This window comes from Dendroctonus ponderosae, unplaced genomic scaffold (assembly GCF_020466585.1).
Source record: "Dendroctonus ponderosae isolate FM_Combo_2020 unplaced genomic scaffold, Dpon_F_20191213v2 Dpon_F_20191213_1, whole genome shotgun sequence".
NCBI lineage: Eukaryota > Metazoa > Arthropoda > Insecta > Coleoptera > Curculionidae > Dendroctonus > Dendroctonus ponderosae.
This window is the reverse complement of record NW_026017110.1, coordinates 55,989,011-56,005,553: the sequence shown is the minus strand read 5'-3', so window position 1 is coordinate 56,005,553 and position 16,543 is coordinate 55,989,011. Positions and strand designations below refer to the sequence as shown.

The 16,543-nt window shown below is 31.8% G+C and overlaps 2 protein-coding genes and 1 long non-coding RNA gene across 4 annotated transcripts in view; 2 read left to right on the top strand and 1 right to left on the bottom strand.

The window, feature by feature from the left end:
* LOC109538012 overlaps nucleotides 1–3,654 on the top strand; it is a 13,709-nt gene extending 10,055 nt beyond the window's left edge. For both annotated transcript variants that reach the window (XM_019905047.2, XM_019905046.2), the window contains 3 exons: nucleotides 904–1,225; nucleotides 1,872–1,978; nucleotides 2,828–3,654. In XM_019905047.2, the coding sequence (XP_019760606.1) occupies nucleotides 904–1,225; nucleotides 1,872–1,978; nucleotides 2,828–3,031 (633 nt within the window). In that variant the 3' untranslated portion in view covers nucleotides 3,032–3,654. The remainder of the gene's footprint in view (nucleotides 1–903; nucleotides 1,226–1,871; nucleotides 1,979–2,827) is intronic.
* A 132-nt stretch (nucleotides 3,655–3,786) lies between these two features.
* On the bottom strand, nucleotides 3,787–13,445 carry LOC109538017 (protein eiger). The gene is made up of 5 exons (XM_019905052.2): nucleotides 13,151–13,445; nucleotides 9,658–9,809; nucleotides 5,969–6,077; nucleotides 5,056–5,355; nucleotides 3,787–4,228 (listed from the first exon to the last, which is right to left on the bottom strand). The coding sequence occupies exons 1-5, from the start codon at nucleotides 13,322–13,324 to the stop codon at nucleotides 3,968–3,970; spliced, it is 996 nt and encodes a 331-aa protein (XP_019760611.1). The 5' UTR covers nucleotides 13,325–13,445; the 3' UTR covers nucleotides 3,787–3,967.
* On the top strand, nucleotides 10,873–15,575 carry LOC125505483. The gene is made up of 2 exons (XR_007282210.1): nucleotides 10,873–11,077; nucleotides 15,492–15,575. It is a non-coding gene; the product is annotated as an uncharacterized LOC125505483 (long non-coding RNA).
* The last annotated feature ends 968 nt before the right edge of the window (nucleotides 15,576–16,543 follow it).

Sequence of the window (16,543 nt, the reverse complement as noted above, 5' to 3'; positions counted from 1 at the left end):
ATTGCGCGGTTTAGAAGTATTTCCTTATAATTTAAAACATATCTACACGTAGATCATGATGTTCTGTTAGAATCGCTGAAAACTGTTTTCCAAAATTCGCAGCGGGTAGTGTACAGCATCGATTTCTGTGGAACCCAGTAGCTGTCAAAACTTTCACATTTTTACGAATAACTCGGAAATCGTAAATTTTTCAGGTAAAACGGTTGAAACAAACATAAATTAAAATTGAACGGCCAATCTGAAAATAACAAAAAAAAGGGGGGGTTTCATTTAAAAAACCAGAGTTGGTAACTACCACACGTTTATGATGCACCCTGTATATTGGAAAGTAATTTTAGAATGTGGACCTTTTAAACGTGAAAAACTTTCGTTGGACGAATTGTCTTGTAAACTTCATATTTACTGAGATATCGCACTTTGACGCACTAATGAGCAACCCTGTATACATACATACATTTTTGATATATTCATATATTCTTTCTTCAGATATGAGTTCACACCGAAATCAAAATTGACGCGGATTTATAGTATTTGAACATACGGGGTATCAATTTGAAAACTTCCCACCCTTAATGTCTTTCTTGTAGTTGAAAATTTGAAAAATCGGAAAAACCCGTCAATTTATTTGTAAGGGGGACACTTTAAATCTATATTTTTAGCCTCCTTTTTTCAGCCCCCTAGGAGGGGCAGGTGTCACCATTATAATCTTAAATGTCTATTTAAAGTGTCCCCCTTCCAAATAAAATTGATGGGTCTTTCAGATTTTTCAAATTTTCAGCTGTAAGAAAGATATTAAGAGTGGAAAGTTTTAAAATTAACACCCGGTATAATTTTTAGAGTTATGACAATTCACCTAAGTTCTAGCTTTCATACATGGTCTTACATATGTGAAATCTCTTTCAGATCCAACAAATTAAAGATAATATAATTTCTCGATTAGCCCAGGCGTATAATATTGAAAAAATGCGAAATGCACTGGAAGAGTATAAAATCGAAATAGAAAAGGCTTTGAGGGAAGTTGAGAAGTCCACGCCAGATGAAAAACTGATTTCCGAATATACTTCCGAAGACAAGCGAGTTTCGGTTCCAAGAAAGGAAGCTATTTCTGACAGCAAAGACACAGTGGATGCCGATAACAACATCAAGTGCACGACATCTGAAGACTGCCACGAGCAAAATTATAAAATGCCATCCGACATCATAGATTCTCATTTTGCAATACTAGGTAATGATGAAAAATATAATGATATTTGATTTAGTTTGCAGGCTTCCTTAGAATGATGCGCACTTATTTCACGCAGGTTTTTAAAAGGAAATTTTAAAGTAATACTTTTAGATTAAAACTATCTCATCGAATGTAAAAATGGCCCAGGTAGTTGATATTTTTTGCAAAAACGCTTAAAATTGAAAACGTTATTTTGGTAAAATTAGATGGCAACTTTAGACACTTTCTTGACTTTGCGCCATAGCTGCAATACAGTTTTAAACAAAATCTTAAAAAACAGAGCAGATCAACAGTTGTCCATTCACTATGGTAGCAACAATTGACAAGTTTATGTAACGCAAAATTAAGTATGTCTAATGAAAATATGGCGCTCTTAATCTCGGAGAAAACACCATTGTTGCAATTGAAGCAAAACCCCAATTCTGAATTCCATTTATTCTAAGGCAACAGCTGATGTTATGAAACTACCAAGATCATCTATTTTCGAAAATCAATTAGGAACCGTTTTTCTTTGGTTAACTCACAGCAAGAAGAACTAAAATTCAAATGTTTTTTAGAAAGCCATAAAATGACCCTCTAAACACATCTTTACAATAGGCAAAATATGAAACTATCTGTTTAATTTTAACTAATTTGCTTCTTTCAGAATGTCCAGTGATTCAGAGAGCTTGCAATGATGTTGCTTCGTTAATAGGCTATTATGGGCATGTGTTTGAATCAGCTTGCCATATTCATCAAATGTGCTTGTTATGTGTAAGTAAACTGACCAAATTCCCGTTACTAGAAACTTGTGTAGCTACCTAAAATCTAAAAATTACCTCAACATACCGTGTTGTCACGATTCTGCAAGACATGAAGATGAGAATAACAGAATAATTCATCTAAGTCTCTAGTGATATGCGAACTGGTGTCGTCGGTCAATCAGGACATCAGGTTAATAGTCAAGTCAATCTGAACACTTTATCTAAGTAGATCGTATACAGTATCATATACAGGGTACGTCAGTTCATAGCAACACGACTGAGGACACTCCACCCCTGATTTTAAGTTGTGTTTGTCACAGTAGGTATATTTCGGAGATACTAGTGATAATTTATTGATTTATTTATCCCGTAATAAGTTACGCCCCGTAGAGGTCAAGCTACGAAGTTTCATACATTTTCCAGCCACTTTTTATGCCAACGGTTTAATTGTGTTAGTTGCTCAAGATGCAACAGAAACAAACACGAACAGCACCAGCAAGGAATTACCTGAATTTGACCGTGAAACTGAAAATTAACACGTAAAAACATAACTGGTAAAATCGCTGAGGCTACAAAGACTGTGGACTAAAAAAACGTATTCAAGAAGAAAGGAACATTTCAGCCAATTTCCTTATCCCTATTAATTACGAAGGTTTTTGAGAAATTATTTTATAGTTCTATGAGTTGTTCTATTTGGGTTTTGTTCAAACATGAATAGATAACACTTCAAAAAGCCACAAATGATTTACATATTTTAAATTTTGTTATCTTGGACCTGATATACAATTCTTTAACGAAATTTATAGTATAGTTGTATTATAAATTTATTTTATATTTATGTCTCAATTATATTTTCTAGAGCCAAAACAGCTGGTTTTCACCTACGAGGCAATGCAACACACTGTTTTTGACCAAGGCATTTGAGCTTTGTGATGGCAAAGAAGAGTGTAAAAAAGAAGCTCGCCGGTCTGTTAGATATCTGTTAGATATAAACAAGTCTCTTCAAGCTCAAACCGCTCTTACCGATGAATGTGAATTGCAGTGTCCGGATACAGATATGTAAACTCAAAATGATAAATGTGTTGTCTCCCAAACTGAACGTATCCCAACATAACTGTTTCTGAAGAAATCGGTCAAATGCATGTATCTTCCGTCTATACCTAAAGATACACAGATTTTCAATCTGTGTTATATACATTACGTAACTACTATATTACTATATGTTTAGAAAGACAAATACTTATTGATGTCTAGTTGTTGCTTAAAATTAAAAAAAGAATATCCTTGAAACGTTGTTGTTATTCAATTAAGCTTATATGAGATGATTACAAAATGGCCTTGATTTAATTGTAAAACGAAGTTGTCTATGCTCACGGTAAAATACCAGTTACGCTGATTATGAGACAAAACTACAATGATCAGACGTTTGTAGAATAAAAGGATAAGTAAAAAAGTGCTATAGGAAAGTAAGAAATATTTTAACAAATGAAGCGATCTCAATGTTTTGGAGTAATTATGACAATAATGTATATCAATCTACGTGATGCTAATATCATGCCATACAGGAACATTTTGAACTCGTTCATTTCGAGATCGTGACACCTATGTATTTTTCCTTGAAGATGGAATGGACTGTATTAAGTTATACTATACTTACTTAATGTTTCAATATATTTTAAATGTAAACACTCAGTTTTATTACCTTGACTTTTAGAAATTGTGATGTGATTAAATTGGTCCGAATACCATCCAATAGAGTCCAGAAATATATGGATTTTAGATTTAAGGACGGGATTACGAACAATAAAACAATACATGCCATGTTAGCTAAACGTTTATTGTATAAGTCTATCTATACTTTTTTTAAATCTGAAAGCTCAGTGAGACATTCTATTTTATAAAGCTTCTAACAATTAAAAAATAAACAGGCATTGGTTCGATGTTTGGCCTTCTGCCTAATACTAGCGGCGGGATATACTACTTACTGCGGTAAGACCTTTCATATTCTAGTTCGAAAGTCTCCCAGTTTCACTACTCCGAAAAAGGATTTTCCCGGTTCGAACAAGGAATAGTGACCATGAAGAATATCACCCAAACTGAGTTTATCACCGTCAGCGAAATATTCAACTCCTGCAGTGTAACAAGTGTTTCCTTTTTGCACTCCATTACCACCGTGTAATGAAACAGTGCACTGGAGAATCATATCATCATTTTTGAACACTCTGTATCCATTTGTATCATGCTCGTCAAGATAATAAATCTAAAAAAAATCATAACTTGTTGGGAAAAGTAGATATATAGAGGGTTTTAAATGGTTGACATCATTAACATCCTGACTGTCGTAATAATTTAACTAGTAACGCAAATAAAATGTTACATTTAATCGAGGATCTCATGTCGGGAGTGTTCAAGTATCATAAAACATCAACTATACTCCCGGAAATTATTTGATGTATAGAGTTCGGCAACAGTTCGTTTTCATTAACACTGCTGAGATAATGTACTGGAAATAAAATGAACAATATTCTACACCTCCCCAGAATTCAAATTATTAAATTAAGCTTGCATCATGTATGGGGAGTTTCGTAACTGCGGTATGTATTATCTGATTTTTTAATTACGATTTTAATGTAAGGGACGTTTTAATTTCCTAACAGGGTTTACCCAAATAAAACATATTTTGATAAACAATTGGACTCTAGGTTATACGTTTTTATAAAATATGTATATAGTTATTCCTGACTCTCTAACATTTTTTAGCAAAGTAGGTACACGATTCGAACTTATAGAATGTTCCAAGTTCGGAAAGAATTCGAAATTATTCAGCGGGAAAACTTATGAAGCAGAGACGAATTCATCGGAATAATTCATGCAGCGATTGATGAGGATGAGGTAAAAACGATATAGAAGACAGGATCAAACTATGCATTACACAAGGGGATGATCACAGTGAGCTTTAACAAATGTACATTAGCTCCTGATATCAAATTTTCATTTTTAATTTTGAAAATATTTAAGAATGTCTAACTCGCAATTTGCTACTTAAAAATGTTTTCATTTGCAACCACTTTTATTGCTTCAACTTACCTGTGCATATACTAAATATAGTCCTCGTTGCTTGATAGTCAAATACCCTTCATCAAAAACAAAGTGATTCATCATCCCTAACGACTCGGCCCAACTGCTGATTTTCCAGTCAACGAAAATTCTCTGCGGATGTTTAAGGTGACCATTACCGTTGAAGTTCTCATGAGTACCAAGCACATAACTGGAAGTATCTCCACTCAAGTGAATAGATGGAAGAGGCTTAATTCTTCCATATCTTAGCCTACTTTGAATCGGTCGTTCTGCCGTAGTTGATTCGGATTCTGAAGAGCCATTGTAATCCTGAATAACATAGGATTTATATAAACAGAATACTGAAGAAAATTGAGTAGAACAGATATAGAACTGTAGGACACCGTAGAATTGTGCTCTTGTTTTATTAGGAACATATCTGTTCGTGAATGACCAGAAAAGTGAAGGAATAATATGTTAACCTGACAAGGCGTAATTCAGTAAGAGTTCTAAAAATTAGAATTCAAGTCCAGCAAAACCTGATATTAGCGCGATTTATTGTACATACCATGACTGATTATTCAGGTTAGATTAATGAATTATATGAATTTGTACATCGCATATGAGGACAAGATTGAGACATTCTTCATTTATTATTAAGAAATTATTTGCTTAACCAAAATGTGGAAGGTACACTTTTCAAGAAAACGATCCACTACTTATCAACAACAGAATATTTTTATTCCTAAACATATTTGACGGTTTTATTTTCTCTTTGGGAATATGTGCAACAAGATTATACTGTTCTTTGGAATAAAACTTGAAAACAACAGATTTCAATTACCGGATCTTGTTGAGCACGTAAATTTTTGTGTTTGATATAAGCTGAATTTTATGTTATCCAGTATAAAGCTATCACAGTATTCATCACTATTTTGCTTACCTCTGAGACCTCTGCATTGGTATCCAAAGATCGAATTGCAGGCTTTCTAATAGACGATGAAGACCTCGGAATACCACTTTTTTCGTTTTGAAAAATTGCATTCCATGGGCTAGAAATGATGTTCAACTAACAATAAACTCATTTCAAATATGAATCAAAAGTTGATAGTTCTGATGAACTTGATGAAAAATCTTCAAGAGTTTAAAATGTAGATAAACGATGTTCAGTTAATAGTTTTATGTACAAATAATAGTGATGTGTGATTCCAACATTAATTTTTAAACTCTAGAAAAAATAAAAATCCATCTACATAAAGAAAAAATTCGAAAGATGGTTTGTTTCTTAATAAAAATGCATACTTACTTATCAAAAATTAATAACAATTTTACATGATATACCAACAATGTGTGAACACGAGCTGTAAAATTGCGCAGGATTGAAAAATAAACGCAACTGAAAGAGATGTACTAAGTGCAAGTTACTTACACATAGCAATTTGATTTCGGAATCCCGAACCTTTTTCTTTTTTCAATTACATGTTCTTTATTTTCGTTGATTAAGTGGGGCTCCCCTTCATATTCATTTTACAATCAACGTCGTTATAAATTAGTATGTTTTGTTGGCAGCAGAAATGTATTTTTTTAATGATGAGATGTCGGGCACAAGGAGATATACAGGAAGTTTGGTTTAAAGCCAAAAATAAAGTGAAAATCGAATAGATATAAATTTGTAGTCTCTAAGTAGTGCAAAACAAAGTTATTATAATGTATCGATCTTAAATACGACTATATAGCCAAACATTGTTCAGTTCAAAAGTTCAATTTGGTAGTCGTTTTTTTGTAGTAGATTTCTCAAAAACGACTGCTCAATTCAGCTTTGAGTAGAATTGAACGAACGTTTTTAAGTAAATGGTATTTTAGAATAAAGTTGTGACTCAAAACAATGTTGAAATAAATGTGTGCGAAGTACTACTAGTGATATTTTATACGAAAGACGAATGCGGATGTCGATTTTCAGGCAAAAAAAATATTATCCGAATATCTAAACAATACGCCTTGTTTTAGAGGAACACATTTATGAAATCAGTTGGGTTAGATCGTCATATTTTATTTAGCCTCCGGAATATGTGGTAGAACTCGAACTTTTTACTCGCCTTTTAGAAACCGTTGTATAGGTTATACGTTGTTTGGCTTATTTTAGCTTCATCACATTTTTTAATGGAAACTTCGGCCCTACTAAATAGTTATACTTGACTGAATTTAGTCCATCATCTACAAAAAAAACTACAGAATATATAAAATAAATAAAAGTTTTGCTACAGCTAAATCTGTCAATTTTTCCAACTTTGCTAGAAGAAATTCTAATATTTTTTCGGATAATCTGTCCTTAACTTCTAGAAAGAGGTTGCCAAAGTTCTCAACTTATATCTCAAAAAACAAACACTTATAAAGTATATTATGTGCTTTAGAAGATAAATTATTATATAGCGACTTTATCATTTATTTGAGTCTAGAGCGAACCAACACCATTTTAATTTATTGCAAATTAATAGTAATGAAAATTCAGATGAAAACTTCTGTTTTGCATTTAAATACTTTATAATAAATATAAACACAAAAAGTTTGTCTGTTACTTGTATATAGCATTTCATCTCTTGATCCTGAACGTGCGAAAATCTTAAATTGAATTCCCGAACACGAAATAAAAGTAGTTTCTTAAATGTTTCGCAAACATCGATGTAATTCGTTCGACGTTCGATATTTTTACCATCGATGTTGGAAATTTGGGACATCAATAAAACATCGATGTTAGATCCTGAAATGATAATATCGGATATTTGATCATGATACTAGATAGAAACATTTTCCGCGAACTTTTTGAGAGTGCCGATACAAACGATACCGCGGGATAGCGGCCCATTTCCAGCTGCACCCGAAAAAACCCCTCTTTTGCAGTCAGTTGACCGAAAAGTGTGGCAACTATAAGTTACTATAAGTTGAATAAATTTAATCGATTAAGTAACAATGCATTGTTTAAAAATGTCATAGTAGTAGTAAAATAAAATAATTTAAGTTTAAGTTAATCAATTTGAAATTTGTATGCAACTGCAAACCATCAGAACATCGATGTTATCAAACATCGATGTTCTGCCTTCGATATTTCCTTAGCACCGATATTACCATTCGATGTAAACATCGATGGCTACCATCGATGTTATAGGATCGATGTCCCATCCCTATTTCGAAGCTTTGAGATTTTTCGACGATTTGAGACGTTTAGAGCATTTAAAGACTGTTATTTCCTTTCGTTTAAATCATATTGAATAATTATCGAATTCTACCAGGCAATTTAAAAGGAACGGATCAAAAACTTATTGCCATAAAAGTAAAAAATCGTGCATAAATCATCAAACTTTTTGTTGCGTTTGTATGCACGTTGAGAATACATAAACAGGGAAAAATGTTTCAATTGTAACAAAGCAAAATTTTCATAATCTTGGAGTTCATTAGAGATAGAATAAAACAATATAGTTTCGGTAAAAAATACAGGATTACATACATGTGCTCCATTGAAGGCTGCTAGTCAAAAATTAAACGGAACACTCCGCAATAACACTACAAAGTTCGAAAATACTCAGCGATTTTCAAAAAACTTCCGAGTTTTGAACGCGTCTCGACCGCACTTATCATTGAAAGAGGTTAACAAATAATTGATTGATTGCTAGGAGAAGGCAAACCGGTATGTGGCTGATATGATCGGATTGCTGGTCGTTTTGATTTTTTGTTGCTTAGGAATTTCTTTCTAAAACTATTTTTTTCTGGTGTGAGTTATGGGACGGTTTTCAATACATTTCGCTCTATAAAATCGATTTATTCGATTAAGTTTTAGAGTCGCGTGGAAGATGATGTGGATTTAAGCAATTCCGAGAGAGAGATACCTTTCCGAGCAAAATACTTTTTTTATGAAAATCAATAACAATAAACAAATGTTTTATTAATCCATATGAGAATCAAAATTTTAATTTTTGAAGGACAGGCAACTAAAAATAATAAATAATGTTATTATACGTATGCGAAATTACACAATTGTACACAATACGTTTTTAAATAAAAAAATTATGACAGATTATAAAATAAAAATATTTACGCAAGATTTAATTGATGATGCTGCACTATAATCGTATTGGGGTTTGTATCAATCACGCACATTTAATTTAAATTATTCGAATAATTAAAAATAATTCCAATTATTATGTGTATTTTGATTACGTTAGCAAGAATCAAGTTCATTCTCTTCTTTGTGCCTTCCTGTATGCCATCCAGTCACCCCAAATATTTCGTTTGAATTTAACACCAAACACCATAATAGTTGTTTGCAGGTTGAATTTATTTTTAATCCGATGCGTTTTTGTGTGGTGCGGATTTTTTATTTTTTAGTTGTTGCTCTTCCTTGAAAGGTACTAGTCATTAACACATATCGGAGGTACATCCTGTATGAACAATCAGTTTAAATCCTTTTGAAAGTTTGTGAAAGCATTCAATTGTTTCTCTTGATAATTATTAATATTCGATTGATTTCGAAGAAATTGTCTTTCCAACTGTAATTTTTCAAACGCTTTTTTATGCTTGAAAAACAAGCTGTTGAGGAATAAAATTTAGGTTTTATTTGACTTAAATATAGTGACCTACCTTGCAAAAATGTGCTGCTCAGAATTTGATGCTGCCTTGGATCCAGTGTATTTTTGGTTGCGATAATTATTATCCTGTTCAAAAGATTGATTAAGGATGTCTCGCCTCTTTCTTGAAATATATCGTTCTTCCTCAAATTGATTTTCTCTGGCCTAAAAAAGTATACAATTAGTCATTACTTAAGGTTGACAAAGTTCTCTTAAAGCAATTAACTTAATTGCCGGTAATCGAATGAATTGTAAAGTAAAGTTACTTTTCGTTTTAGCAACTACTACAGTCGAGTGACACGTTTAAGAAAGTTATATATAAAATTAGCAAAATTGCTAATTATAAATTTTATATTACGAAAACTTACAATTCTATAATTGTTTTATTAAAAATAATAACCGAAACCATACATTCAGACATAAATTTGTCCACAAACATGTCACTGCCGCAGCATAGGTGCAGTTGATTTTTGAAGATCTTATGCGTAACGTGTACTACGTGTAAGCTTGAATAGTTTAAGTGTTCTACATTAAATCTTTTGAGGAAGTGATAGTCGGTGAAGAACTCAAAGTGGTACCTAGCAACTGAACAGCTGAGGTCATAATGAAAACAGTACTAATAAACAATGATTGCGACATTGTTGGGTTTAAACAACAACACGCACTTACAGAAGAATTGACAGGGTTTCGGGCATATCTTTCCAGATTTCGAACTTCCGTAGGAACTCCGTATCGAACTAAAGTTTGAAGGCAAGCTAAACCTCCATCGTTCTATCAACTTTTGCCTCGGCGAGCAATTTTTCTATTAACATTCTTCCAAACAATCAAAACTTACAACTGGAAAACGGAATTGGAAAGTAGGAAATTGTTAATTTTGTATGATCCTTTATATTTTTTTTTCACCAGTTGTCTTTGTTTACTTACGCATAAGACAACACATAATAATTATAAATGAAAGCATGTGGTCTGAGCCTGCAACTCCAATGTCATGTTACAAATAAACTACGATTATGCTCCTCTAATCTAATATAATATAATTATAGCAACGGATATTAATATTGATTATCTTAATACTTAAATTAATTGTAAGATGTGTGAAAAGTTTTTACCAGTTTTACAAACAAATAAGCATTCCAAAAACATCAAAATTGCTGTTGTGTAATAAGTTACTAGAATCACACCTATAAGAAACAATGAAACAACAAGGCATTTGTTTCAGTTCATATCAGTTTCCGCATAAAATAGATGAATTAATGCTTCCATATCGTGGAATGTGCAGTTTGATAAACTTTGTTCAGATAACCAAATCGGTACCGTCAAAACTGCGCATATTGTGTAATGACATAATTGTATATTTTAATCGTCTGATTGAGTGAACTAAGTATCTTAGAGCTTCGTGGAAATATCAAGTTATAGTTACACTGAATGGAAAGGTAGAGAGAAGAACGAAATCATTGGGTGCATTTTTAAATTTCCTAGTTAAGTGTTTCTATGCGCATTATGTTGGAGAACTATTTAACTAATCCAAGCCCAACAAATGCGGAAAGTAGTGAAAGCAAGATATAAATCGATTGAAATGTTTGTGCAAAGGCCCGGTGCTAACGACGCGCTTTTTTCTGCGCAGATGTTACCTACAGCTACAACTTTAAAGGTGTTGAATAGTCACAGTTCGTCGTTACTTGAGCCCACTCAAAGTAATGAATAGAGCGTCTCGAATAATTAACTCCCTCGAATAATTTGATTACTTTTAGGATTCGTATTGCAATAAGATTTGAATCTGGAATTTCAGTATTTTATCGATGTTGTGGGCGAATCGAAAGCAATATACTTATTACGTTGATTACTTTGATTGTTGAATTTATTTGGCTGTTCGGTTTTAGTACGCGGGGCCTTTGAAATTCAATTTAATCTATATCAGAAATTGTTAATCATTCCTTGATTCACTAGTTAAAACAAATGTATCAGTAACATTACAACCACTGCTCAGTGGATGCAAAAAATGTTTATAAATAATAACATAATTTTTTAGTTGATGCAACAATGTTTTTAGTCGCCCCTGCACGTAAAGAGTTCCTGATACATTGCGTTCATACTTGCGCCCTATGCATAAATAAACAGAGATAACCGGTAAAATTGACTGGCGAAACTAATGATAAAAGGGTACCTATAATTTTTCCTGAATAGAAATTTTGACTTGTAGGAAACACTTTATTAATTATATTAATATTATCAACGTTGTACTATTGTATTGCATCTTTGTAGAGACGTCTAAAAGCAATTACATATCTATTTTTATCTATATATTTATTAACGGTTTTTTCGTTTTTCCTTCTTAGATTGACTGAAGCATACTAATATGCAATCAAAACAATTGAATTATTAAGTAATATATATGTGTACCTTCATAGATAGTTTTTTGGCAATTGCATAAATTTGCATAATTAAATTTCCCCAACTACGCTTTTTCGACAGATATATTACCATTCTACCATAGTATAGATAAATAATAAAAGTCAAGTAAACATTGACTAGCACTTTTGGTGGAACATTTCAGAAAAAAGTTACAAACGAATTTAGATTGGAATAAAAGTACCTAGAAAAATGTAACGTTTAGTACGGTAATTAATCAATCAAATTAACGAATAGCGTAAATTATTACATTATAAGCATCTAGTAACTACTGGTAACTAATATTTAAAAGTAACTATACTCAACACTTTTAACGAGTATTCGAGTAACTCTTTCAACATCTCTATTCAAGACTAACAAGAATTCTATTTTTCAAGTGGTAACAAGTCGGACGATGCACGTGTGTAATAGTTTGCTGTTCACGTCATTAACGATCACAATAAACGAGATATAATTAACTCGTCCGCTTAATCAAAATAATAATTTAAATTGACTAAGAATGAAATGGTTCTTAATATTTGAAATATTATTTGACTGAATTCGAAATAATAAACTAATATTTAAACAAATATTTATGAACAATTTTTAAAACTTGAAGTAAATTATCCAGTTAAAATCGGTTAATGGTAATGTTAATATGTTACAACTCACTAAGTTATGATATGACTCGTTTTTTATTATAATCTTTTTCCCAAGTTAATAAAGTTTCGTGGCCAAAGAGTCGAGTATACGGTAAAATAAGAAAAAAATTTAAATAAAATAAATTTACGATAGTCCCATTCTAACCACAGATACACAAAATTTAACAATTGAAGTACAAAATAGATGAGGTAGCGGAGCTCACAAAAAGTGAATATTAAACCATGTATTTGTAATTACCGTATCATTTTCGAAGTAAGACAAAAATAGTAAAATACTACGCCGGATCAGTCAGCCTTTCAGACCTAATTAAAGACGAACATTTGCATTCAAAGTTAAATTCTATCGACTATATCGACACGACAGGGCACACGATTGCACAGTGCATCTTAACTTATTTTAAAAACAAGTTTATATACCATTATGGTGACCACTAAAGTTCCCATAAAGTTACTTACCAGTATTCTCCTGGGTTCACATTTGGAAACAACCTCCCTCAATTCTTGCACTTCAGCATCTAAAAGAACCATCCGATAGGTGTTGAGTAATGTCACAAAACACAAAATGATGAAACACGAAAAACCAATTACGGCCAGGGTATTTTTTTGCATTTCCGCCATTCGTTCAGTCATAGTGATAACAATTTGAAACACTATAAATAATATCCAGCTGTGGTCAATATCAACTATACTGGCGAGCTTATCTGCCAGACTACTTATTTAAGCGAATCAATTTTGGACCGTTTTGTAAGCACATTGTTTTAAGTTTGACTGCAGCATAGCTCGAGTTGGGTATTGAAAGACGTTTAAGTAGAAAATAATGGTCTACCCTTTTAAGTGTACTTTGCAAAAGGGCTGGAGGGAAAAGATAACAGTGTTTAGATACCTACTTAAGGCTTAAATTGTTTGAAAATTGGTTATTAATGGGCAAACAACGATTAAGTTGGAGAAATTCAGACATTTCAGAGACATCGTATTATTGGATTTAGATTTGTTAATCCGTACAGGATGTCCGCTTTATGTAGCCTCTGTCTCATATGTCTCTTATGAGACTTTATATTTTAAAGACCGTTTATTTTATTAAAAAATAAAAGTGGATCCAATCCAGTCCTATAAAAACACACAACTCTCAGGAGAATGGCATTAACGAACAAGTTTTACAACTTTTAGTATCGATTTGAGACCATATTCAGAAAGTCACTAAAACGAAACAGTTTCTTGATGGAAGATAATAAATCACGTAAAATGCTATTACAAAATATATTCGACATTCTAAAAGCATTGAAAATGTTCATATCTTAAAATATTTTATGGCAACATTATCATACTCTTTTTGAATTGTACGTTAATTTATCTACATCAGTTCAATGTTTAAAATGAAATATGAATTTATATCTAGAATTTTCATAGATACAATTCACGATTAACCTGTTGATATTCATTCTAAAACTGAATGAAGATTCAAGTAATATTTTAGCGCATTTTGTATTTTCATATTTATGTTTTTGCACAATAAAGATATAAACTAGGTACAGAAATTTGAAAAGGTTTGCTCGCTTAATATATACAATAGAATTTCCACAAATTTTTCAATTTCAAAACGTCCATATATTTTGTTTATTAAAAGAGATACAGAAAAATGTTTTATGTAAAAGTTTCGCAATAAAGATTTGACCACAATAACCTTAAATAAATCAGTGGACAGTGATATTTATTATGACTCTATGACGACGTGAAATTATCGCTAAAAGTTTTTTTGAAACTTATCGAATTACCATTTATTAATACCTTCTTTGCCCTTGACTAATTCATTAGTATGAATGAGTCAAATAATCAGAGGCAATTGAAAATGAAGTCAAATATTAATAGTGAATTCGTTTTTTCTTTTGCCAAATCTCATAATTGTGTGACTAAAAACGACGGAGAAATTTTCTATCTATCAACACGATGAAAATACGAATTTTCGTCATTAAAGACGAATTACTAAAAAACTATATATAAAACAAAAATAATATTCAAGATAATATTATTTAATAATAGATTTTTGCATAAGAATTCAAAAATTAAATATAGGATGTTCCATTAAAAAAAAAGTTGTTTTCTGAGGTGAAGCTTTTCTGACGCACTCAGATAACTAGAACTATTTTTCAAAATATGCGTGTTTATCAGCTTCACAATACGACGATGAGAATTTTGAAACAAATAATACCGGTTAAGTGTAAACTTCTTTAACTCTATCGTTGGGACACCCTGTACATATATGTATATAGTTCCCTATGTTTCTAGTTCTTTCTACTATTGTATTTTATTTTCATTATTTTTCATGTCATTGAACGAGGTAATATGTTTAACAATTATTAACTCATTTAATTTTTCCATACCTATATGTTTTTATTTATTTGTTTTTGTTGGTCATTAAAGTTTACTTCGTTTTAAACTAAAAAAATTTAACGATGATTAAAAATACATAATTTTTAATACAAGTATGTCTGGTTCATTAGAAAAAAAAACTGGAGGAAGTTCACCAAGAAGTACTAGCAAGCCCTGGTCCGACACTGAATGTCTCTTTAAAGTCTACGATTTGATTTAAGTAATGATTATTACTCACATTAGAATTAGGTTCTTAGGCCTTTATATTAATTTACATTTAATATTAGCTTCCGGTATTTAATTGTATAATATTATAGGGTACTTATAACATCATTGTACAGCTGACCAGATTATGTGCCCAGTGTCTAAATAAATGACTAAGAAAATTTTATAAAGAAAATAAGTAATAACCACAACTTAAATATTGCAGTTCGCTGTTAGGGGAGACCGATCCTTCCCTTAATGTTTAGTGCCTTGCGGATGCCTAGAAAATGCTAGAAAAACGTCGGCGGTTTAAAAAAACTTCCTATAATTGAGAATAATTGTACACATCTTTAACTCATCTTTAACTCAAAAGTTAATGCAATACAGAAAAATGTACTGCGACTCAAAATTCATTCTTCAAGGACAATGTGATGAAAAAATCAAGTAAAATCGAACAATGAAAAGCCAGGAATGCAAGGAAGTATACCTACTTTCACACATTTCTTTTTTCTATGCCGTATGATTTTTGTAGATATTCCAGACACAGAGAGAAACAAGCAGACTCAGACTGCTTACTACTTCAGAAGCAACTTTCTTCAACAACCAAAAGCTTTCCAACGTATCCCTTGTTTTTAAATACTTTTGTGAGACCCAGTGAAACATTTCAACCAATACCTACTAGTTCCTCCTCAGGAAAACGTAAATTCCTGAATTTTGTTCTAAAGCACACTGACGTGACTGATAAATATCTTGATACAAAAAACGTGATTTTAGTACAAAGCTAAGCGAAAGAGTTTACCACATATTCTGGATAATTTTTCTGTGTTCAGATCTTGTCTGACCAAAATAACTTGTTGTTACCAGACCAACGATAAATTGGATAATATTTAATTATTATAGATTTTGTTATATATAATATCTGATCAATAAAAAAAAGAATAACTCAAATAACGTTGTATTGATGCATTCTATTCGCTTACACTAACGATATGATCAACTCAACATACTGCAAAGATAGTTATTACTAGAGGTTAATTAATTGGGAAATAACAGATAGAATAAGCAACAGAAGTAAGTAAAACACTTCCAAATATGCGTCGCTTTGAGGCCCTAAAAATCGATAGAACAACAGCTGTTGGAAACATGAAGTTCTCGATACAGTAACATCCAAGAGGAGTTTTGGCAATTTAAAGCTCTAAAATGTCACTTTATAATATTCTAGATAAGTTTCATCTATGGCTATTAAATACTTGCTAATTATGCTCTATTGTGTAGATG

Coding starts and splice junctions, on each gene's coding strand:
- LOC109538017 (XM_019905052.2), bottom strand. CDS start 13,324: ATGACTGAACGAATGGCGGAAATGCAAAAAAATACCCTGGCCGTAATT. Junction 9,810..13,150: donor GTGAACCCAGGAGAATACTG/GTAAGTAACTTT, acceptor ATACTTTTTTAG/GCCAGAGAAAATCAATTTGA. Junction 6,078..9,657: donor GAGCAGCACATTTTTGCAAG/GTAGGTCACTAT, acceptor CATCATTTCTAG/CCCATGGAATGCAATTTTTC.